The 23,893-nt window shown below is 44.5% G+C and overlaps 1 protein-coding gene across 1 annotated transcript in view; it reads left to right on the top strand.

The window, feature by feature from the left end:
* Window positions 1-21,027, top strand: part of COG6 (component of oligomeric golgi complex 6) — a 585,234-nt gene extending 564,207 nt beyond the window's left edge. Inside the window, exon 19 of the mRNA XM_086935060.1 lies at window positions 20,787-21,027. Within this exon, the coding sequence (XP_086791186.1) occupies window positions 20,787-20,934 (148 nt within the window). The 3' untranslated portion in view covers window positions 20,935-21,027. The remainder of the gene's footprint in view (window positions 1-20,786) is intronic.
* Window positions 21,028-23,893: the final 2,866 nt, after the last annotated feature.

Raw genomic sequence — 23,893 nt, 5'->3', positions numbered from 1 at the left:
GCGATGTCGTGAAGCAATCAGGTGATGTCGTGAAGCTTGTCTCTGCAGCCACGAGGTCCAGGCGGCGTCGACGACGACCAGGCGCTGGAATCGAGCTGTCCCACGATGAATCCAGATGTCTGCGGTGTCGGGACCCGGATTGGACCCAACGAGCCTTGGCAAATGCAACCCACGCAGGAATCGAATATTCGCTTCGAGTCAGACCAGCAACGTCTGGGGGGCTTCTCTTTTTCAGGGAAGCAGGAGCAGGCCTTGAGCAAACAGGCCAGCAGTGTAGATTCAAAGGTTCGCCTTCACAGAGGCCACTAGCCAACGGGCAAGTGACCGGAAAGGCGCGTCGAGCTCAAAAGCAACAGCCGGCCCCACGTGACACTCGTGGAGTGTGGAGGGCTGTACGTCGGTGCAAATGTGGCTCGGGCTGGGGCTTCTCAAGCCCCAATGCACAACTTCGAGGGTGCCTCAAAAGCTGCGCAATTAGCAATAAGCAGGTTTTTCAAGATGTCCGGTCCCTCGCCTCTCGTCGCCTCCACGGGTCTCAGCTCTGCTGCAGATGTGGTTCGGGGTCAGAGAAGACTGGAAGTCCAGTTCCTGTCTGGCTCTGTGCTCGGGCTTCGGCGGGACCGTCGACAAAGCAAACCAGCAAGTCGCTGTTGGTGCCTGTTTGCACAGGGTGGTCACTCGTTGACCACAAAGGAGATTCTTCAGTCTTCTAGTTGCAGTAGAATGTCGAAGGTCCAGAGTTTCGTTTCAAGTTTCAGTTCAGGGTAATCTAAAGTCTCTAGACTCAGTTCCTAGCTTTATACTGATTAAAGGGGCTGGATTACCTGCTAGGTCCCTCCTGTGGGTGGGACCAGGGAAGGGGGTGGTTACACCTCTTTCCCTTTGTCCAGTTTCGCGCCAGAGCTGGGACTGGAGTGCCCCAGCAACTGCTTTCAACCGGACTATGCATGGAGCACCTTGTGTCTCATTTCATTCAGCCCTCCCTGCCCCAATACACTATGGCCTGTCTGGGGTGGTGCTAGCACCTCCCAAGACAGGAAACCTATTGTCCAAGCCTCCCTCGCTGGAAGGGCTCCCAGCAGCAGGTGGTCAGACTTGTGTCTGTGGCAGCAGCATCCATTTTGTGATGCTGAGGCTCTGGTTAACTTTAACCGGGATTAACAGGAACAACATGTCTTCTCCCTCTAGAAGGGTGGAATGCTACCCCCGTCGCCAGAACTGGCGAGGGCGTAGTATTCCAAAGCGTATTGCACCTTACACAGCGTTTCGATAAAGCCCAACCAAAGTTAGCATTAAACGCAAGGATTATAATGCACTTAAGAGTATATGGTATGGCTATATCATAGAACAGCTATAAGGACATGGTTCCGAAAGCTGCAGAAAGGCTCAGTTCATGCTAGAGCCTCATCTCACATAAAACCACGCACTCTGCCTTCACGATTGTTAAGGCCTGCCATAGGAGTTACTTATAGGTATATATGTGTCTATATGTAATGGTAGGTATAGGGATACTATACCTAAGCAAGGGGTGATTACACAACCTTGCCCCAGCTGAGTGATCAGCCAGTTGTGTCAATGTGAATGGCCAGCCAGGGGTGGCATAATACATGCCCTGGGTACCTAAGGTACACTATACAGGGGCTCACAAAGGTGACCCAATTCCCAATTGTATATGTACCTAAAGTATATGGAATGAATTTAGAGAGAGAACAGCTGAGCTGTGGGTCTGATCAGCAGGCCCACAGCCACACTAAAGTTGAAAAACCAGTAAAGCAAAGTAAAAAGTGGGGGTGACCATAGGAAGCAGACCCTACTCTCCTACACCCGGGGGGTCCAAAAGGAAAAGTTTTGCATATTTACTTTTGTTTATTAATCACTTCCATGATTTGAGTGTCTCTTGGGGCTCGTGGTCTTATTGTCATTCAGTACATATAATGATACTGCTTTCATTTTGAGAGCTAGGACCCGAAACACTTTCACTATCTGGCTAATTATCCTGTGGTCCGTTGAATGTTGTCCACAAATAAGCAAATCACATAATTATTTTTTAGCATATAGCTTGTATCATTAACTAGGACTATTGTCTTCAATCAATTTTTAAAGGCACCTGCAGACTTGATTGTTGCGTACAAGTAAACATATCTCTCCATTCACTCTTCAACCTTTACTTGTCAGGCAGTCATGCTACACAAATAATGCATGAAGATATTTTTTTAAATGACCCTAGAGAAAGGGAGGAAAGTAGAAACAAGTCATTTTGAAAGAGATGAAGAAAGAAGGGAAAGGAAAAAAGTAAGAAAAAAGAAACAAAGGCAAAAATGCAAAGAAAGAGAAAAACAAGGAGAAAGGAAAGAGTTGGATGGATGGGGGAAGAAAAAAGAAGGTGAGGTGAAGAAAATGGAATGAAAGGAACAGAAGAAAGAAGGAAGAAAGAAGGGGTAGGGAAGAAGAGAAAGGAAAGAACGGAAAAGAAGGAGGAAAGGAAGATGGAAAGGAAAAAGCAAAAAGAAAGGTTATGAAAAAAAACTAAAAGAAGGAAGAAGAGAAATGAAGCAAAAGAAAAGGAAATAAACAGATGACAGAAGAGGCAAGGAGCAGAAAAAACTAGTAAGAAAGGAAAGAAAAAGCAGAGCAATAGAAATTCATTCAGAAGGAAAAGGAAAGTATTGGAACATGTGAAACTAGGAATAAAATCAGAAAAAAGTAAGAAAGGGAGTACGAATGATTCTGTAGTAGGGGATCTCTGTGTATAGTCCTAATCTATACACGACGCCAGGCCGCCTCTCGACGTTGATGACTCGACGCCAACGACGACTATGATGATACCGTCAACGGCGATCTCAATGCTAGCCTAGTCGGTTCCCTCGACGCCGAACGTCGACGCCACTTCAACCCAGAGCCCTGGGGAGACGGGGAACAGACTGCTGTCATCCCTCTCGACGCCGTCGTCGGTGCTATTGATGCCGGTGGAGAACAGGGACGTTTGCTGGTCTTCCTGCCCCTGGGAAGCCCCCCAGAGGCCTCAGCATGGGCAGATGGAGTATGCCCAGACCCACCTTGTGCCTTCAGTCTTCTATCTTCCAGGCCTTGGAGCCTGATCTTCATCCTCTCTCTCAGGGTCCTGCTGGTGAAGGTCTGGCAAATATCACACTTCTCCGGGACATGAGATGAGGCAAGGCAGATGACGCACACCTCGTGTGGGTCCGACTTGGCCTTCTTCCTCGAACACTCTGACAAATAAAAAAGTGCTCAATTACACACACAAGGAAGACAGCACCAAAGTACTTCAAATGAAAGCACTCAAACACTTGAAAAGTGAAAAAATCTCTAAAGAAAACCCTAGAAAGGGAGAGCTCAATGCTCCAGGGTCCTGCTTGCAGGAGCCGGAAAAAAGAACTGAAAGTAAAAGGGACCTGCTGTGCATTCTGGGATACTGAGAGAGTGCTCGAAAGTTCTCTTAAAGGCACAGTATCCTGTTCTGAGTCACATAATGGCAGCCTATGGGGCTTGTCTGTCCACTTCTTCCTCTCTATCATTCCAGAGGCTTTTGCTGGTAAAAGGAAGGTTTTTCTCTGTGGAAAAAAACTGGACAGGCTGTGCTGTTTGTGATTTTTTGGGTGGAATTTCTAGTTGAAGTACTGGACAGTGTAGCCTGTGGATATACTTATATAAACATGAAAGGGAGCTTCCCCAAAGGATAAAGAATCAATCAATGGAAATCTACCAAAGACACCCACAGAACAGCTAAGTCATTTTAGAAAATGTATTTTCAGTTGATCATTTTTAATAAAATCATTTAGTCCAGCATTGAAAAAGGTCAGCTTCTAGTGTATAAAAGTACATAGGATTAATGAATCATAGGAAAACATCAGCCCAAGTGCAAATACGACAATAAAAACATGACACACCGTTCATTCATTCTATCAATCATGCACACTCTCTCTATCAAGCAAACCATGTATTCACACTCAAAAAAGCATCAAAAACAGCATACAATGGGAGATATAGGCTGCATTATCTGTCTTTAAATTCTCTCTTAAGTGTCTGTGCAGGTCTGCATTTTTTGACGACTTAAGAGATTATTTTTGATTGCTCCGGGGTCCACGCGCATGGGCGGGACTATTCACTAGATTATGCATATAACAGAGATACCCCTACTACAGAACTGGAGTTACAAGACAGAAACTACTTGTTCTGTACTATGTTAAAGAAAAACCTAATAAAAATATTTTTAAATAGAAAGTTGAAATAGAAATAGGGACTAAAAGGATAACTAGGAGAGAAGCAAAAAAAGGAAGAACAAATGAAAGAAAATGAATGAAGGAAGTAAGCAAAAGGAAGATAGAAAAGGAGTGAAAAAGTGAACAATATATGAACAATAAATACGAAAAAAGCAGAAAACAGAATAACAAGAAAACTAAATGAGAGAAGTAGAGGAAGAAAGAGGAAGGAGAAATAAATAGCAATAAGGAGACAAAAGACGAAAAAAAGAGAGAAAACAAAGGACGAAGGAATGCAATAGAGAAAGAATGACATAAGATAGAGAAAAAGAAAGAAGTACAGAAAGCAAGAAATGGGAGAAAATTTGGAACAAGATGGAAAGAAGGGCAAGATAGCAAAAAAGATTGAATGGAAGAAGAAAGAGTGAAGGAAGGGAATAGAGAAAGAAAGAAAATGTTCAGAAGAAGGTGCCCTACACTGTGAGCTCCCTAGGCATCACATCATGGGACATACCATGTTCTTAAGTACTGCCTTAGCAAAACTGCTGAATTTTCTCAAGCAAGCTGATAGGCATTTATATAAAAGCTACTCCGAGGCAGGCTGTGAGCTGCTGGTAGTTTGCAATCAACCTTTGGAGACCCCTGGTTTAAAGTAAGTATGGGCGGAAAATTCGTTCCGCTCGCGGAATTTGTGAATTTTTTGCAATTTTGCGATCCGCGAATCGTGCAAAATTGCACAAAAATCTGCAATTCGCGAGTTGGCGGATTCTTTCTTCTTGTTCGCGCTTCAAAAATACAATCTCACGCGCGCGGCATTGACTTACCATATTTCTGCGTTCGCTGATGAGTTTTCCTCCCTGTTCTCGTGTGCTGCGAGATTTTGGTAGCTGACCGAGCGATGCCGCGATTGCGAACACGTCATTGCGACCCAAAACAGGAAATTGCGAACACGTCATTGCGATCCGAAACAGGAAATTGCGAACGCAAACAAGTCATTGCGCCCGAAACAGGAAAAAGGCATCGGGAGCAGGCTGGTTAAGTGGAAACAACATGTTCGCGACTGTTGCGACCGCTTGCGCAAGTTCTTGTTCCCAAACTGGTAAAAAAATCTCGCGAACTCGCAAAAAAAAAATTCGCAAGCTCGCGGAATTTGGCAGATTTTTGCGAATCGCGATTACGAATTTGCGTATTGCGAATTCGCAAATTCCGCCCATGCTTAGTTTAAAGGTCTTGAGATTGCATGTAGAATGCTGGCTTTGAGTGATGTGGCCATAGCATCTGCACTGTTGACTCTTTTGCTTTTGAAAGGAGCAGTAGTCATTAGGAGAATCCCTAGAGCTGATCAAATGTACTATAAGTAAATGATGATTAGATGGCTTCGGGTTAAATCAGCTCAGTACTTTGTACTTTCACAGAATCAGAAAGGAAAACAGAGAGGATGATGTTCCCTTCAATACTTGGGTCCGTGTTGTGTTTCATGAGTGGATGACTGGAATAAGCAGGTGAGGGGGCGGAATCACAGGATTTTCTGTCCCTTAACCAATTGATAGTAATGAAATGAAATGAAATGATAAAGGCACTTGTAAAGCACATGGCTACCATAAGCCTCCCAGCACTAAGGACCTGATGAGAGAATGTCCACTTTAGCTGGATGGATATAAAAATGTTTTCAGCTGCTTACGAAAAGCCAAATGGTTTTCTTCCAGGCGAATGTGGTCGGGGAGAGTGTTCCCTCCTTTGGAGGCCACGTAGGAGAAGCGTTGGCCCCCACTTCTGGTCCTGTAGATTCTCGGAACAGTGGCTAGGCGTTTGTTTAAAGAGCAAAGAGCTCTGTTGGGGTGATATGGGGCAATGAGTGACTGTAGGATAGTCAGGCTTTTCTTGGTCATGATCTTATGAGTGATACAGAGGACTTTGAACAAGATCCTCTCGTCGACAGGCAGCCAATGAAGGGAGGATATGGCACCTCTGGCTGACTCTCTACGGGGAATGTTCAGAAGCATTATGGCTGCGCAATTCTTAACTACCTGGAGTCTACTTATTGTGGACCGTGGTGATCCAGCATAAAGAGCATTAGCGTAGTCCAAACGGGAAAGAATTAGAGCTTGAATCACTAATTTCTTCGTTTCTCAGGTTAGTAGCGGAAATACTTTCCTCATCATCCCTAGTAGTCCAAAGCAGCACCCTGCAAACTACTCCTTCTGTACTATGTCAAAGAAAAACCTAATACAAATATTTTTAAAGAAAAAGTTGAAATAGGGACTAAAAGGATAACTAGGAGAGAAGCAAAAAAAGGAAGAACAAATGAAAGAAAATAAATGAAGGAAGTAAGCAAAAGGAAGATAGAAAAGGAGTGAAAAAGTGAACAATTATAAACAATAAATACGAAAAAAGCAGAAAACAGAATAACAAGAAAACTAAATGAGAGAAGTAGAGGAAGAAAGAGGAAGGAGAAATAAATAGCAATAAGGAGACAAAAGGCAAAAAAAGAGAGAAAACAAAGGAAGAAGGAATGCAATAGAGAAAGAATGACATAAGATAGAGAAAAAGAAAGAAGGACAGAAAGCAAGAAATGGGAGAAAATTTGGAACAAGATGGAAAGAAGGGCAAGATAGCCAAAAACATTGAATGGAAGAAGAAAGAGTGAAGGAAGGGAATAGAGAAAGAAAGAAAATGTTCAGAAGAAGGTGCCCTACCCTGTGAGCTCCCTAGGCATCTCATCATGGGACATACAATGTTCTAAAGTACTGCCTTAGCAAAACTGATGAATTTTCTCAAGCAAGCTGATAAGCATTTATATAAAAGCTACTCCGAGGCAGGCTGTGAGCTGCTGGTAGTTTGCAATCAACCTTAGGAGACCCCTGGTTTAAAGTAAGTATGGGCGGAAAATTCGTTCCGCTCGCGAAATTTGTGAATTTTTGGCAATTTCGCGATCCGCGAATCGTGCAAAATTGCGCAAAAATCCGCAATTCGCGAGTTGGCGGATTTTTTCTTTTTGTTCGCGCTTCAAAAATACAATCTCTTGCGCGCGGCATTGACTTACCATATTTCTGCGTTCGCTGATGAGTTTTCCTCCCTGTTCGCGTGTGCTGCGAGATTTTGGTAGGTGACCGAGCGATGCCGGGATCGCGACCCGAAACAGAAAATTGCGAACACGTCATTGCGATCCGAAACAGGAAATTGCGAATGCAAACAAGTCATTGCGCCCAAAACAGGAAAAAGGCATTGTGAGCATGTTTAGCTTATTGTCCAACCAGACTCCTAGGCTCTTTATTTGATCCTTGGGGATGGGTGAGGTACCCAGACAATTAGGCCAAATAGGAGTTGACCCCTGTGGAAGGGGGTTTCCCAAAAGCATTACTTCTGTTTTAGCTCCGTTCATTTGCAAGAAGGAGCGTTCCATCCAGGCTGAGATATTTTTAAGACAATTGGCTAGATTGTCTGGGTTGTGTCCCGGTTGGTTGAGGGATACTATCAGCTGGGTATCGTTTGCGTATGTGCCGATACGGATGCCAAAGGGCTCAACAATTTTGGCCAAGCGACTCATATAAATATTAAAAAGGGTGGGGCTCAAGATGAGCCCTGTGGCACCCCACAATTCAAGGGCAAGCTTTTGGAGGAAAAGTTTTCCTCAAAGACCTGGAATGAGCGGCCCTCAAGGAAGGATTCCAGCCAGCCAAGTGCAACCCCCGACACCCCCGTAATTTAGAGAGATTCAAAGAAGAGTACTCTGTCCTCTTTGGCCATACCTGTCATATGTGAAAAAGAAGGAGCCACAAACAATTGTAGTTTGGCTTGCAAATAGTCAGAAAAGGGCAAATAAAGACTAGAGAAGCATGGTTCTAAACCAAAGAGGGAAATGAACACTTCTCAGACTGGCTCCAAACCAGTCAAACAGGCCAGAGCAGCTCCCAAGCGCTCATGACCGGATACAATCCACCTTTTAAGCCGTTATCATCTGAGGAGTTGCATTCCTTTCCTATCTTAACACCTGATAGTCTCGATATATTGGCTCGTCAAGTGAAGTCTGGGTCCCCAGAGGATCCGCTTTGCCCAGCTGTGTTCAAAGACCTAGCGGTACACGATATCTCGCCGCTATGTTCTCTGATCAACTCGTCACTTACATCAGGCGATGTCCCACTGAAGTGGAAGCGAGCCATGGTTCGTCCTATCCTCAAGAAACTTAGCTTGGACGGTAGCAAGCCTGAGAGCTATTGGCCAATTTCACTCTTGCCGTGGCCGGCCAAGGTGACTGAGGCGCATGTCAACGCAGTCCTCTCTGAACATCTTCGCCATGCATATATCCTCGATGCGACGCAGAATGGGTTTAGGGCCTGTCACAGCACGGAGACGGCTCTGCTCTATATGGTGGAGCATCTTCGCTCCGTGCTTGACGCGGGACAAACGGCAGCGCTGGTGCTATTAGACCTGAGCGCTGCCTTTGACACCGTCTCGCACCCGATCCTTCTGCGTCGCCTAGAGGAGGCTGGTGTCACCGGCATTGCTCTCCAGTGGTTCCGGTCTTTTTTAGCCAATCGGGCCTTTAGCGTGACCGTCCCACCTTACCAGTCCAAATTCCATCCGTTGAACCTGGGGGTCCCCCAAGGCTCCTCGCTGAGTCCTACGTTGTTCAATCTTTACGTAAGGCCGCTGGCTGAGGTTGTCAGGCAATGGGGTATGACGATGGTGTCATACGCCGATGACACCCAGCTAGCGGTCACGATCAGCGGGGATACCGAAGTCGATGCCCCCAGGTTTCAACAAGGACTGCGGGCGGTCGCCAGCTGGATGACGTCCAACTGTCTCCAGCTGAACGCTAGTAAGACCGAGGTCATGGTTTTTGGCAAACAACCAGAACTTTGGGGAGAGAGATGGTGGCCAGGGGAACTGGGTCCTGCTCCCATCCCAGTTGCCGAGCTTAAGAACCTCGGGGTCTGGCTGGACCCTACCCTTACGTTTGTGTGTCATACCAAACGTACGGCGGCCTGTTGCTTTGGTATCCTGCGTGGGCTCCGTCCAGTGCTTAAGTTCTTTGATGCCCCCACTAGGCAGCTCATGATCCAAGCCACTGTCATCTCTAGGCTGGATTATGCGAGTTCCCTACTGGTTGGCCTGAATCAGGCAGAGATTGGCCGTTTACAACGGATCCAGAACGCCGCAGCAAGATCGGTGGTAGGCTTACCAAGATTCTGCCCCACCTCTAGCACTTTGCGTTCACTGCACTGGCTCCCGGTGGCCCAGCGGATCCAGTTCAAGGTCCTCTGTGTCGCCTACAAGATCCTGAAGGGGTCCCCAACAACGATTCTTATGGCTCTCCTACCCCATTACACCCCAGCCCGAGCCTTAAGATCTGCGGACTTAGAACTGGCTGTTGTGCCACGCTTTAAACGGAGCAGGGCAGGAGGGCGTTCGTTTCAAGTTCGTGCGGCGGTCTTGTGGAACTCCCTGCCCCTGGCGATTCGTGCTGAGAGGGATCTGCTCTCCTTTCGCCGTGCGGTGAAAACTTTTCTATTCCCTTAGTTTTTAACACTGTTTGTTTATTGTTTCGTTGTGTTGTGCTGCTGCCTTGTCGGGCGCCAGGACGTTCCTTAGCTGGAGCATCTGTGCGCCAAATAAAAATCGCATAACATAACAATCAGGGCGGATGGATTACTTTACAGTAAGCTGTTAAATCAGGATCCAGGAGACAGCAGTATTCTAGTAGTTCTGTAGTTCATAGGAATTTCCTGTTATCACTGGGCCATAAAGTGCTTTCCGCAGAAGACTGGGACATTAAAAAGTCCCACAGTAAGTTAGACTCTTGGTTTTACTAGTCAGGCATGTGCTGAGGCGTGGAGTGGTTCTGTAGAATTTGTCTATTTGCCAACTGAACACTAAGTCAGAAGGTAAGACTAAGACATCGCTGGTGCCTCTGCCTGTAGTAGATGTGCAGTTTGAGTGGATGAGAATTTACATTATTGGTTGTAGTTACCAAAGCCTTTGTTCAGGATAGACTTGGCTTTAGTAACTGTTTCTCCCTTAGTTAGCTAAAATAATGCTGACAAATTGAAGCGTAATCTGAATACAGTAGCTCACTAGATCTTCGGACTGAGCGAATTTGAGAATGTGATCCATAAACGTCACTATTTGCCGATTTACAAAATAATTCCTTTTGAGTTAACATGCAAACTAATAATGCATGGAGAGATTTTTCTATAAAAGCTAAACACCCTTAGAGAAAGGGAGGAAAGTAGAAACAATTTATTTTGAAAGATGAAGAACTAAGGGAAAGGAAAAAAGTAAGAAAAAAGAAACAAAGACAGAAATGCAAAGAAAGAGAAAAACAAGGCGAAAAGAAAGAGTTGGATGGATAGTGAAAGAAAAAGAAGGTTTTCCTTTACTAAAGAAAGTGGTTCATGTGTGTTGTGCACCAAATATTTTCTAGAGAATGTTCTCAAATAAGGATTTGGTAGCCTCTAAAGCTCTTCTGAATATTCCCAGGTTTATGTACAATTGATGGGCTTACTCGTCTTTGGGGAGCATCACTGTTGAACCCATCTCTTGCCATGAATCATAATTATTTGAAGTTTAGGAAACAGTTAAAGACCTGCCATTATTTTGTGAGTAGACCTACAATACCCTTATTCTGATAGATACTTCAAATCACATATTTGAAGGTCAAGCCAGCACAGAAGACCAATCTCTCGTTGGATTGTGTTCTGTATTAAAATCTGGTATGCATTGGCCATGAAGCAGCCCCTGGAAGGTTGGCAAGTCTATTCCACTAGAGCCAAGTCAGCTACCACTGCGTTTGCACACACAGTGCTTGTTCTGGATATTTGCCAGGCTGCTATAATGGCATCACATCACACGTTCACAAAGTATTGCAATCTAGACAATCCAGTCAGATGAGAAGGGCATTTTGCCCTCTATGTCCTGCAGGGCTTTTGAGTTTAAGACCGTTCACAGGGCCACCACCTGTGATACACTGCTTTGGTATCTATTCAAAAGGTGAGGAATCTGTGGTTAGAAGAATCTATCAGAAGAACAGGTTACTTACCTTGGGTAACACTCTTTCTGGTACAAATTCTGTCTAACTGCAGATTCCTCAGTGACATTACCATCCTCCTAATCAATTCTGTGAACTGCACCCTGTTCCACCTAAAAAGCTTCCAGGCTAGGGATCTACACACCTGTTCACAGCCTTCTTTTGTTGGGCTCTGCTTCTGGGGGGTGCGGACAGCCAAGAAAAGCAACAGATGTCAGCATATATTGGTGGCATTTATATGCATACTACAGCAGATTTACCAGATCTGTCTGAATCCAGGGAAATATTCAAAAGATGAGGAATCTGCAGTTATCTAGAGTATCTAGCAGAAAGAGCATTATCCAAGGTAAGTAACTTGTTTGTTACAGCAGCACCATTGTTGGTTGTAGTGCAACATGTTTCTGCCTTTTCTAGTTTACAGCCAGTGCCACGTGACCTCTCTGTGGTGAACATCAACTGTTTATTAGTGGCTGTATAGGATAGAGACTGAGGAAGGCTAAATTACCACCAAATATGCTTTGAAAGGTCTGAATCTGTTTCTGGTTGCTCATGATATGATGATATGATATGATAAAAAGGATTTATATAGCGCTCGTTCACCAGCGGTTTTGTGGCGCTGGGGTAAGGAAGCGTGAGCAGAGGGGGGGTGGTGCGGGTTATTGGTCATAGGCCTGGGAGAACAGCCAAGGTTTTGAGAGATTTCCTGAACATGGGGTAAGACTCCATTTGGCGTAAGGTCGATGGCAGGGAATTCCAGAACTGGGGAGCAATGGACGCAAATCTCAGCTCCCCCGAGTTTCGTGTTCTTGAAGGCGAGGGGAATCAACAGATTCACGTTGGCAGAGCGGAGGGTCCGGCGGGGGATGTAGTGCTGGATTCTATTAGCGATGAAGACTGGCCCATGGGAAGAGAGAGCTCTGTGGATTAAGCAGCCGATCTTGAAGAGGCAGCGTTGTGCCACAGGGAGCCAGTGGAGGCCCTTGAAGAGAGGTTTAGCTCGATGCGACTTGGGTAGGCCGTGAACAAGTCTGGCCGCCTGGTTCTGGACCAGCTGAAGCCTCTGTAGCTGATAAGCAGGGTTCCCGGCGTACAGGGAATTGGAATAGTAAATTTGTGACATTACTAGGGCCACGGTGACCTGAACCAAGGCCTCAAAGGAGAGGAATTTACTAATTTTCGAATCCTGCGCAAGTGAAAGAAGCAGGAAGAGACTGCGGAATTGACTTGTGTCTTAAGAGTGAGATCGCTACTAATGAAGACTCCGAGGCTTTTGACTGCTCCTGCAGGGGTAGGTGGAGGGCCCAAAGTGGCTGGCCAGAAGTTAGGGTTCCAGGGGTTGGATGTGGGCCTGGTGAGAACTAGCTCAGTCTTATCTGGGTTTAGTTTGAGTTGACTTGTGTTCATCCATGAACGAATGAAAGTTAGGTTGGACTGAAAGGATTCGATAGCAGGGGGGGAGGGATCAATGGTGAAGATGAGCTGAATATCATCAGCATAGTTGAAGATGGCTACGTCCCTCTTCCGTAGGTCTGATATTTGTGGCCGGATGTAAAAGTTAAATATGAGCGGGGAAAGGGAGGAGCCCTGGAGGACCCCACAAGTGAGTTCTTTTTTTTCCGACGGCTTGGTGGCGGTTGCAGAGGAAGGAGGATATCCATTTTAGGGGGATACCCTGGATGCCAGCGCTTTCGACACGTTCGACCAAAAGTTTATGGTCGACGGTGTCGAAAGCAGCCGACAAATCCAGGAGGACAAGTGGCTGCGAGATGTTATGGTCCGCGCCTTGTCTCAGCTCATCGTGGATGGCTAGTAAGATGGATTCTGTGGAGTGCTCAGGTCTAAAACCTGCCTGGTGGGGTCCAGGTAGTATGAGTTTTCCACACATGTACTAAGGCAACTTGTGACGTAAGCCTCCAGGATCTTTCCCAAAAAAGGTAGGAGTGAGATGGGCCGGAAATTGCTGGGCACAGAAGGGTCTACACCTGGTTTTTTCAAATTGGGTCGCACTTCTGAATTTTGAAGCAGTTAGGGACAATGCCTCATGCTCATGCTCCCATATCGGTCTAATTCAGTGCCATTGTCTTTACCCCTTGTGGATCAGAGAACTGACCCTTCAAGTACTCTGTTTGATTTGGGTCTTTGTCCCTGCAGACCTCTGGTGGATGAAAGGTGTGCTGTTCGATGGGCTGTCTTGTGTGAGTGCGCCATCAGTCTAGATCTCAGTCTGAATCGATCTCCTGTGGCAATTTTGGAGACATTTTCTCTTTGACGAGATAGCCCACCTTGATCCCGCTAATCGGTAAGGGAGGCTCTTCCAATCCGGCGTTGCTCTTGACCTCAGGGCAGCTCATCTTTTTAGGGTTTCCCGTAGGCTCCAGCTTTAATGTCGTCTTTGAAACTGGCTCCTCTCAAAGGGCAGGGGTTTGATACAAGTGCCCGATCTTTTTTGATGATGTGCCCGGTGCTGCCGGACCAATGCCTGGAGCTGCAGGACCTTTTCCCATCCTTTATGGATTCTGGCACTGACTCTGCTCAGATGGCAGTGTTCATCCAAGCCTGGCCCAGCTCCTGCCGCTAATGATTCGCTCTGGTGCTCCTTTGGCCCCAAGGAATGTCTGGGTCCATGGATGCTCCTCCGTTGGTTGTCTCTGCCTCCTCGTCGATCGGCTTCAGACAGCTGTTCAGATCTATCCTGATCATGACATGTTTCACTCTGCCACCAAAGGACTTGACCCATTGGCTGGGGGCAGTTCAGGGCACTCACACAGTTCTCCAGATGTGAGCTGTTCCATTGGTCAAAATAGACCAAAACTTTAGGGTTGACCATGGTAAGATGCTTCGAGATTTCTACTTCAGATCCCCAGACACTTTTGAGTCCTCCGCTGACTCCATAATGAGGTTGGGGAATGTGTTTGTGAGGAGGTAGATGACAATAAACAAATGTTTTGCACCTTCTCTTTGAAAGGGAGCCAAGTGCTCTTCAGGGGGCATTTCCTCTTTTAATGAAACTATGTGAAGATATGGACGTCTTGGATATTCCACTACCCAAGACCGAGTTTAAAACTAATTTATTAATAGAAATTCTCTAATCTTGCCCTTCCTCCTCAGAACCTTTGCTGCCCTTTAGTGAGGTGCTGATAGAATTCATTACATTTATTTGGAATGGACAAACTGCTGACACGCAGTCAGTGGTCAAATTACAAATTGTCACCAGCTCCAGGTGATACTGATCTTCTAGTCTAGGAATGCTATATGCATACTGAGTCGCTACTCCCATGCTCTTTTGGAAGTAACGAAGATGGTGGTACTGCCTCTTCAAAGTAGGTGGGCACTACTTTGCTGCGGTGGCTAGTGATGGATCAGAAGCTTCTAAAAATCTCATTAGGTTAACACGATCTATGAGCTCCTCTTTCTCTGCAACATAATGCTATCGTACTAGGTTTGGTTCCTCTGGCGTCCTGAGGGCTGCCAAGGCATACTTGTTAGACTTTTCCTTTGAGGGCTTCCATCTTTTTGAAGCAGGTGCTGAGCGAGTGCTGGGGAAGTCCAGATGGAGCCCAATCCTTCTCATTTTAGGCTGCTGGCTTTTCCTATGCATATGTTATGGAGAATGCGACTCAGGCTGCCAGTTGTTCAAGCATGAGGCGTATAAAAGACGCTCTTCTGCTGGTCATGCACAGAGTCTCACACATTCTCTAGTTCTGAAGGGGGCTGTTGTATCTTGACAGTCACTGAAACAGCTTCATGGGCCTTATGCTAAAATTCACCTTCTTATTTGTGGTGTGGTTGTGAAGGGTATGCCTTCGGTCCTTCACAATAATGTTTGACCTTATTTCTCATATTTTTGGTGACTCTGTCCTAGTTCTGGTGGGAGTTCCTGCTGTAGGTCAAGCCTGCTTAGTTTAAAATAAAGTGCCATGGTTCAGCTTGTTCTTTTGCTTGTTTCCCTTCCAAGCTTTGAGGTTCCGAGCTCTTGATGTTACCCTGGTAATAGTGGTCACTATAATGGAAACTTAATTTCATTTATTTAGATATTCTTTTGTAGTGTGAATTTGACCCTTGCGGGTATCAGAGTACTTTAAAGATTTACAGAGAGCCACACAGTGAACATAATACAATCAATATCAATGTGTAGGTTTCAACCGGGGAAGGGAGGGAATGTCCATGGGATCCCTTTTTAGGGTATAGCTGACTGCTGTTCTGGTGCGCTTAGATAGTTCTTCGTTGTTGCCTATGACTGATTGGACAACCTCCTCTAAGTTTAGTGCTGTTCTTCAGTTGCACCCATGGTATTCACCAATTTATCATTCCACATAGTGTGTCTGGCTATAGCGGGGAGGGGCTATGAATCATGCAAGTATACTGGTGCAGTCTGTGGCGTCCTGCTGGCCCATTCTGGTCACTATCCTGGCTTCCTAACCTCTTTCTGTCATGTTGTCACTGGAGACTTTTAGAGTCCTGCTTGGTTTTTCCCTTTTGGGAACCCGGACAGGTGTAGTTGATGACCGCTTCAGTTTGTTGTGGTGAATTTATGCAGGGCAGAGTGAAGTCTTGCTCCTGGTCCTGCGGGTGCTTCAGAGACAGCCTCAGTTTGGTTCTGTTTTCTCTCATTCTCAGTTGATGCCTTCCAACTTGAGAACAGGCAACTTCAAAAGGATTTGTTCCTGTGTGTCACACTCTTCACATTATGGAGGTATGTTGTATTAGTCCTTCAGAGTTTGATCCTTTCTTATTCTGAGTTTGTCATGTGCTGCTTCTGACTTCCATTTTGGCTGATTCTTCTTGTTGCTTTGTTTTTGTCCGCTATTAGCCCTCCATCAGCAAAGGGGGCTGAGTTTGGGCTCCAATTGGACGTTTGGGCAAGTGGATTGTTTCAGACTGGATGCCCTTCTGTTCTGTTCTCACCTTTGCAGATGGCGTCCATCACTGTCCTTGGAGGCCCATCTCCTATTGCTTCTATATCCTCGGATTCACGTAGTTTATGTTTATGTTTTCTGTATTTAGCTTTCTTTTGGTCCTTCCCAGCCTCTGCCAAATGGTTGAGGTTCTAGCATTTTGCATCATTTTTCGTTGTTGTTGCATGGGTTTCCTTTCCATTCTACTGGAATACTGTATATTCTGCCCTTCGTTCGGCTGGTGCTTCTGAGTATTGTTGTCCGTGGATGGCTGAGACATTGATATGTTACGGATGATTGCTACCTTCAATTAGCAAGTTACACTCCTGGTGTCATTGCATGCCTGGAGCTGGTAATTGAATTTAGGTTGTTAATTTTTCCTCCCCTCCATCTTTTGATTCAGGAGGGTTGGGGTTTACGACTTTCTGCTTTCTTTCCCTTTTGATGGCTATTGCTTCATAGTTTGCTGACATTGACTTCTCGCCTTCCAGACTGTTTGTTCTCAAGTATTGGTCGTTACTGGATAGGCATCTCCTTTTCCTCTGTATTTCTCTGTTACGGTTATTAGCGAATGCTCTGAGTGAACAGGGGTTTCTCGGGTTAGACATCTACGTTATTTTGGTGTTGCTGCTTCTTTGGGTCCTTTCCATCTAGGTCTATTTTTAGCATTTCAGAAATATGTATTCGTTTTTGGTACATCTTCAAGTATTACTTTTCATTTGTTGTTGGCTAAGGATAATCTGCGGAGTCTGTCAGGCTGTATGTTGCTATTTCCTGACAGATGATGGCTTGATAACTGAAACCTCTTGTCCAGGATCCAAATCCATGTTTGTGTACCCTCTGAGCAGAAGTCCTTGATCCTCTTGCACATGCTTTGGTCACATAGTACGTTTTGGTGGTATGATCATCTACGGTATGTCAAATATGTTATATGTCTGACTACAGTATAATCCCCAGTTACACAAATGATTTCCTCAGGGAGTTTTTCCAAAACATTCAATAATTTCCATCAATTCATTTGATTATATTTAAAATTTTGCAGTTTACTATGAAGCTGAAACATTCTCTTTCATCAAGGCATTCTCCCAGGGCTCTACATTCCAAATCGTCTTCAATGTCGATATCAACGCCTTCCCAAAACAAATCTCCATTTTTCATTCAAAGTGCCTAATGCATTACAAACGACCCGTCTATTTTAAGGGGCAAACTAATCATTCTGAAACCAAATATGTTGCATCAAAATCCATCTCAACACAATACATCAGCAAGGTGACTTGCTTCCAATTCATCTGCTTTTCATTGTCACTCTTAAAGTCCTCATACTTGTGTCTATGCACCTGTACCACAAAACTGACTCACCTAGTGCCAAATTAACTGTAATAGCAGATGCCAAATTAATTTTAATGCACCCGTGCAGTAACCATATCGATATGCAGTGTCTTCTGGCAATGTACAATATGTGCTAATGAATGCAATATGCCCACTATTAAAAACACTGTGCTACTAACAAACGCGTTGCAAAAACTCTTACGGGTGAACTCGCCATGCCTTCTACAGTGAGAGTTTTTCCTATCAAAACCACAATGTGACCATTCTTCTTATTCAACTCAACACACTGCTGTTCCGTCAGGGACTGCCTGCCTCTCTGGTTCCGGAAGAGAGGCAGGCAGTCCCTGACGGAACAGCAGTGATATACGCCCAAGCGCCACAGGGACATGACGAAAGCGCCTCTGGTACCTTTTTTAGAAAAAAAACCCTAGAACCAGGGAAGCAAGCAGTCCCTCTGCGCCATAGTGTGAAACATTAATTCACGACGCAAGGACACGACTGAAGCGCCTCTGGTCTTTTAATAAATAAATGAAAACGTACCACAATGCCTAAATAATAGACAACAGCTAAAGTCAACGCCTTCAACTTCCAATATCAGGGGTCTATTGCATATGACTTTTTTAACCAAAGAGGGGAATATACAAAGCCCAAATCTTTACTAAAACACGCTCCGGTGTGATTAATAACGAAAATCGGACCACATTCAAAAGAGAATCTCAAGGGAGATCATATTGACCCACTCACTACGACAGATAAATGTTGTCTTGACAAAGGTGGATAAAAACGTGGAAACCCACCGAAACGCGTTAATGCACCATAACAGTATAATTCATGACTCCTACACCTTTGTTGAAATGCTATTCTGTGGTGTGCTCAACATAGGTGTTGGAAACAGAGTTGGAATATACATTTAGTACTGTACAAGCTTCATGTCTCACTGTGTTCTGTCTTTATGTTTCAATCTTGCTGGTCAATATTGAATGTCAAACAGTTTTATTGTTGTTTTTTTAAATTTTGCTACAGTGGTTCTTGTATGTCCACTTTTTTAACATTTGTATTTTCAATAAATTGTTAAGAATTCTTTTTACATTAGTGAATCTTTTTATTGTTTTTTTGACCTTCGTGCCTTGTTTATCTAGTTCTGTTCAAGGGAATTCTTTCTTTGTACATTGGTTGGTTGACCCTATTTCCCTTGACCTTGTTTAAGGGGTACCTCTCATACTCTTCCAGGTAATACCAAGCCACTAGCATATGCAGGCTCTGGAGTGGGACCTGAAGTCCCGGTCGGTAGAGTATCCGGGAAATCCCTCCGAACTTGTCTAGATATTGCAAAATATCTGCAGTGGTGACAGAAGAACCATGCTTTGGTCAGTGGCAGAACCCTCTCCCTGTCCTATCCAAGGCTCACAGTGGTGACACATGTGTCACCCCTGGGTTGGAATGGCCACCTGGAAGAGGTGGAGATCAGAGGACTCTGGTCTCTGGCAACTTGTTGGAGTTGAGAGCAATCCTCATGGTATTTAAGGCTTTCCTCCTTTTCATCAGGGAAGGCTAGTTCAGGTGTTCACTGACAACACCACTGAAATGTGGTAACGCAACAAATGAGCCAGGGTGGGGTCTTGGACCTTGCGCTAGGAGGCTCTATGCCTCTGGACATTGCTAGAATATCAGAGCATTTTCCTGGTCGTACAACACCTAGTGGGCGCTCTGAATGCCAGGATGGAAAAACTCAGCCATCAATGCCTCATGGATAGCAAATGGTTTCTCTATTCAGAGGTGGTGCAAGGTCTCTTCCGTGACTGAGGAGATCCTTGGTTAGACCTATTCGCCAGCAATGACAACGTGCAATGTCAGCACTTCTGCACGCTAGAGATTCCAAGGGGCTCTTGCTCGGAGACTAATTTAGTCTGAAGTGGAATTCCAAGGAAAAACCTGACCAAAATCATTCTTGTGGCTTCAGATTGGGCACAGAGAATATGGTATCTCAATTTCTTAAGCATGGGAATCGATCATCTAGTCAGGCTGCCCCTTTGGAAGGATCTCCTGTCGCAGCAAAAGGACAGGATCCTGCACCTAAACCTGTGCATGCTCCGCCTTCATGCATGAAGATTGAACAGCGCCAGCTGACAATCTTTGACCTCCCTTTGGAATTCTTCAAATTAATTCTGGCAGCAGGGTATACCTTAAACAAATAAGACTGTACACGCCTGCATTTGGGGCAAGTTTGTGGCTTGGTGCATTGCCAAACATGTTGATTTTCTCTCTGCACCCTTATCCAAGGTGTTCTTGTTTGTTTTATCACTAGGCTTTGCGTGCAATTAAATGGTATTTTTCAGCCATATCGCCTTTCTTATGGTTGCTGGATCAGCCCTCTCTGTTGAAGTCTCCAGTTCTTTCCTGAAAAGACTTCAGCTTATTTCCTTCAAAGCCCTTCATTAATCCCCAAAGGGACCTTAATTTGGTTTTAACATTTTGATAGTGTTTGCACTTGAGCCCATGAATAGTTGCCCTCTATACTTCTTGACATTCAAAACAGTCTTCTCAGCGGTCATTACATCGGCCAGGGGGGTTATCAAGCTGTGCACCCTCCATACACCAACTTCTTTCCTGACAAACTGGTTCTTTGCACCTGTGCCTCTTTCTTACCAAAGGTGGTGGCGCCTTTCTACATCAACCTGAACATCACACACTACTGATCTTTCCTGCTCTGCCTCACCCTTCTTAAGAGGAGGAGAGACTCCATCACCTGGACCCAAAAGGAGCTTTGTTGTTCTACGTTGATTGTGCCAAATAACACCGGGTGGACACTTTGTTGGGTTTGCTGGTGCAAACAAAAGAAACGCTGTGGAGATACAAACCATTTCCAGATGGATTGTTCTCTGCATTAAGCTCTGCTATGCACTGCCCAACAAACAGTCCCCTGAAGGTTTGTAGGCGCCTGAAAACTCCAATCTTGGAGACACTTGAGCACTTGCTCAGAGCGGATTTCTTCCCACCCCACCCATCCCTCTTTCCCCCCAATTGTACCTCTCTGGTCATCTCTTACTGAGAGCAGTGTTCATCTGGCATTCTATTTAATGTATAGGAATACACTGACAGGTGGTTTATATATTTCGATGACGTAGAGGTTACATGCATTTTACGCCACTAGACTAGTTAATATATTTCGCATCAAGAAATATCCCTCAATTCTGTTTCCCTGAATGCCATGTATACTTGATTGTAATGCACATTCATATGTGATGCACCTTTTATAGGATTGTTTATGCTGGTGACAAATGTACTACTACATCTTGATTGTTGTTTTATTTTCAGAGAGCAAATTATAAAGCAATCTACCCAGTTGGTATGCAGAGCTTACACAGAATTATACGCAGCGGTTATGAATCCAGCCAATGAGTATAAGGAGCCAGAAACCATTCTGCACAGGTCCCCTCATCAAGTGCAGACACTTCTATCATGAATGACAATTATTACGTTATATGAATAACTTTTACCCAAAACTGTATCCGTTTATTTTGAAAACAAATAAAGAACTTCTTTGTTATAGAACCCATCAGTTTTGTGTGTGTATAAATTAAGCTATGTGTATTTATTAGGTTTATATGATATGTTTCGTTATAATGCCACAAGTTGCCCATGCACTTTTTCGATAGTCAGTTGTACATACGAGTTCACACGTTGTGTTTGATCTACAGTCTTTTGGATAAGCGTGGTTTGGTTGCACATTTTATGTAGTCGGTTCCACTTATTATAAAGATTTTTACAGATGTTGATTCCTCCAAATTTTCAAGGCAATACGAGAAACGGTAAGGGTTAGGATAACAATGGTACCTACATTATATTGAACATTATATACTGTGAGCAGTTATGGTATACGTATAAGACATGTGCGTGTTGATATGGTTTTCAGAATCTTCCTGAAAAGTAGGCAATTTGTTGAGCTGTAATGAATGAATGGATTGATAAAATTGTAGAGTCTGAAGCCCTGTGTTCCCTGTTTCTCCTCCCATATTTCTTGCCTTTTGAAAGGTGACCTGTTTGACCCATCTTCGTTTTTTCGATGGAAACCATCTTTTCCATGTAGTTTACACCATATTTTCAAAACGCGTTGTTCTCATCTGAACCTGACTACCTCGAGTTCAGAAAAGTGCTGAAAACTTTTCTTTTTCATTAACCTCCTCGTAGCTTACTTGGCGTCTTAGCGCTGGGATGCCCCTGGGTAACCACGTGCTCTACAAATGTTCCTTCATTCATTCATTCATTCATCTGTGAACCAGTTGAGTTCCTTTAAAGTACATTTGATAAGCTCTCTCAAATTTATGATTACATCTGAAAATTACCTTTAGCAATGCTCGTCCACAGTTCTGCGAGCGGTCATGCCAGATAGATGGCAGAAAGGCACCACCATCTGCACTCCTGACACCCCTTCTCATTTTACACACTTAACATACTTAGTATCTGGAGCTGCAATGCTTCCTGGGGTCACTTTCCTGTGTTTTGTACAGGTATTACATGTTGTAATACCTGTAAACAACATTTTGAGGGTATTTCCTTTCAGGGTTTTTCAGGGTTTAGGCTCTGTTTCAACTATAGCTGACAGATGTGTTTTACAAGGCACACTGTAAGGCGCCTTTGGGGGCAAAGCCATGACTTTGAAGCAAGCACATGCAAATTTTGCACCCCAAGCCAGCCTAAGTGATGGATTGCTCTTCATCAGAACACATTTATGTTCTGCAAGACACATGTCCACGAGTGGGTGTCTTTCCGTAAGGAATGTTACGTGAACAAATTCAAGCCTTCCAGCTGAAAGACTAAGATTCCTTTTCACACCCAAATTGGACTCCATGTCTTTGATCAATGGCCTGTCTACCTCTTGTCATTTCCTTCCTTTGTTGCCTTTAAAGTCATCCCTAAGACCCATGTAACAGGGATCTTCAAAGCATACCTTCTGCATACATAGGGCCTTGTACGTGCTCAGTCAGAGTTGGCACAATTGATGCCTTTGCCACTCCAGCAACAAATTCTGTTACACCAGCTTTGGCCCTCACACCTACTGCTTTTGAAGATTTTTCTTATCCAAACTGCAAACCAGAGTACTGGCAATCACTTACGGCAAGACCTGGTGCCTAATATAAAACAGTAACTCTTAATGAGCCATTTCCCAGATTGAGTTTTTTTTGTATCCGGTTGGCACACAGCAGGCTTTCCTGAGACCTATCTCGGCAAAGATGAGGAGGATCAGAGACTGAGAAGATTTTCAACCTGAGAACACCGGGATCGGTCTCTTAATCAACATATTTATCTGGTTTCACTTGTTTGTCCTGAGCGTAGAACATTCCTTGCTGTAAGGGCCTTGGGTCTCTGTCTTAATTGGACCTTCCATGAAATATGGCCAGCAGTGACACCTGTGTTTTTTAAGGTGTGGCTCTAGCCAGTTTAATGTGAGGGGTTTATTGGAACTAATATATACAACGAAACGATAACAGACCACCATTATACCTTATCTCCTTTGATCAATCTTTGCTAAATATGTAAACATTCTTATCATTTTTATGTAAAAAAAATTGAAAATAATTTCAGAGAAAAGATTGTACAGTGCACTGAAAACCTATAAGACAACAAAAAGCATACTTTAACAAAACCTTCACAACCATACTCTTGTACGTGTAGATGCCCGTTATCCATATTATGTATAATGAAATGTTACGCAACTCAGTACCAGTCAGTGTAATTTAACCTTTGTCAGTGGCCATTTTCAGTGTAATCTTAAGGTAAAGTAATCCAGATAGATAGTAAGTGTAGGTGTTAAGGTCGGATTTGATTATATTTTTAAAATGGATCACAGGACGAGCCTTTTAGAAAGCATGTGGAGTACTGTAATTTCCGATGCAGGCTGCTAACTGCAGATTCCTGACCTTTTGAATACTTAGGCGTTAAACTGGATCCAGAAACTTTTCAGCAGTGCCGCGGAATGCCGCCAGGTTGTGCCATGTGGCTCCGCACTGACACTGTTGCACTCTGGAAATGGCGTGCTGAGCCAATATAGGCATCACTGTCACATGCTGGCATCAGTTACTTTCTTCCCGCACCACCAGACGGAGACCTGAACTGCCTCTCATCTCTTAGAGGCCTGTTTAACTCTGATTTCACTATAGTGTGCAAGGGAGCTGTCACCCCCCAAAACAACAGGATTTAAACCTCCTAAGTACTGTTGTAAGCAAATGTCTGTGACAAATCCACATCAGGTTTGCCTGTGGATCCTGGGGTCGCAACACAACTCTAATGTCTGCCATGACTGCCTTTTGATGAATCCTAAGGTTTTTATAAAAGTGATGGCTGTGGTGCAGCACTTCTACCGGGGCCAGGAATGCCAGTCTCCCCCCTACCTTGACAACTAGCTGTTGAAGTCAGGCGTGCCC

The sequence above is a fragment of the Lissotriton vulgaris genome, chromosome 8, assembly GCF_964263255.1.
Source record: "Lissotriton vulgaris chromosome 8, aLisVul1.2, whole genome shotgun sequence".
Taxonomy (NCBI): Eukaryota; Metazoa; Chordata; class Amphibia; order Caudata; family Salamandridae; genus Lissotriton; species Lissotriton vulgaris.
Note: the sequence above shows the minus strand (reverse complement) of the source record. Positions and strands in the feature narration are given on the sequence as shown.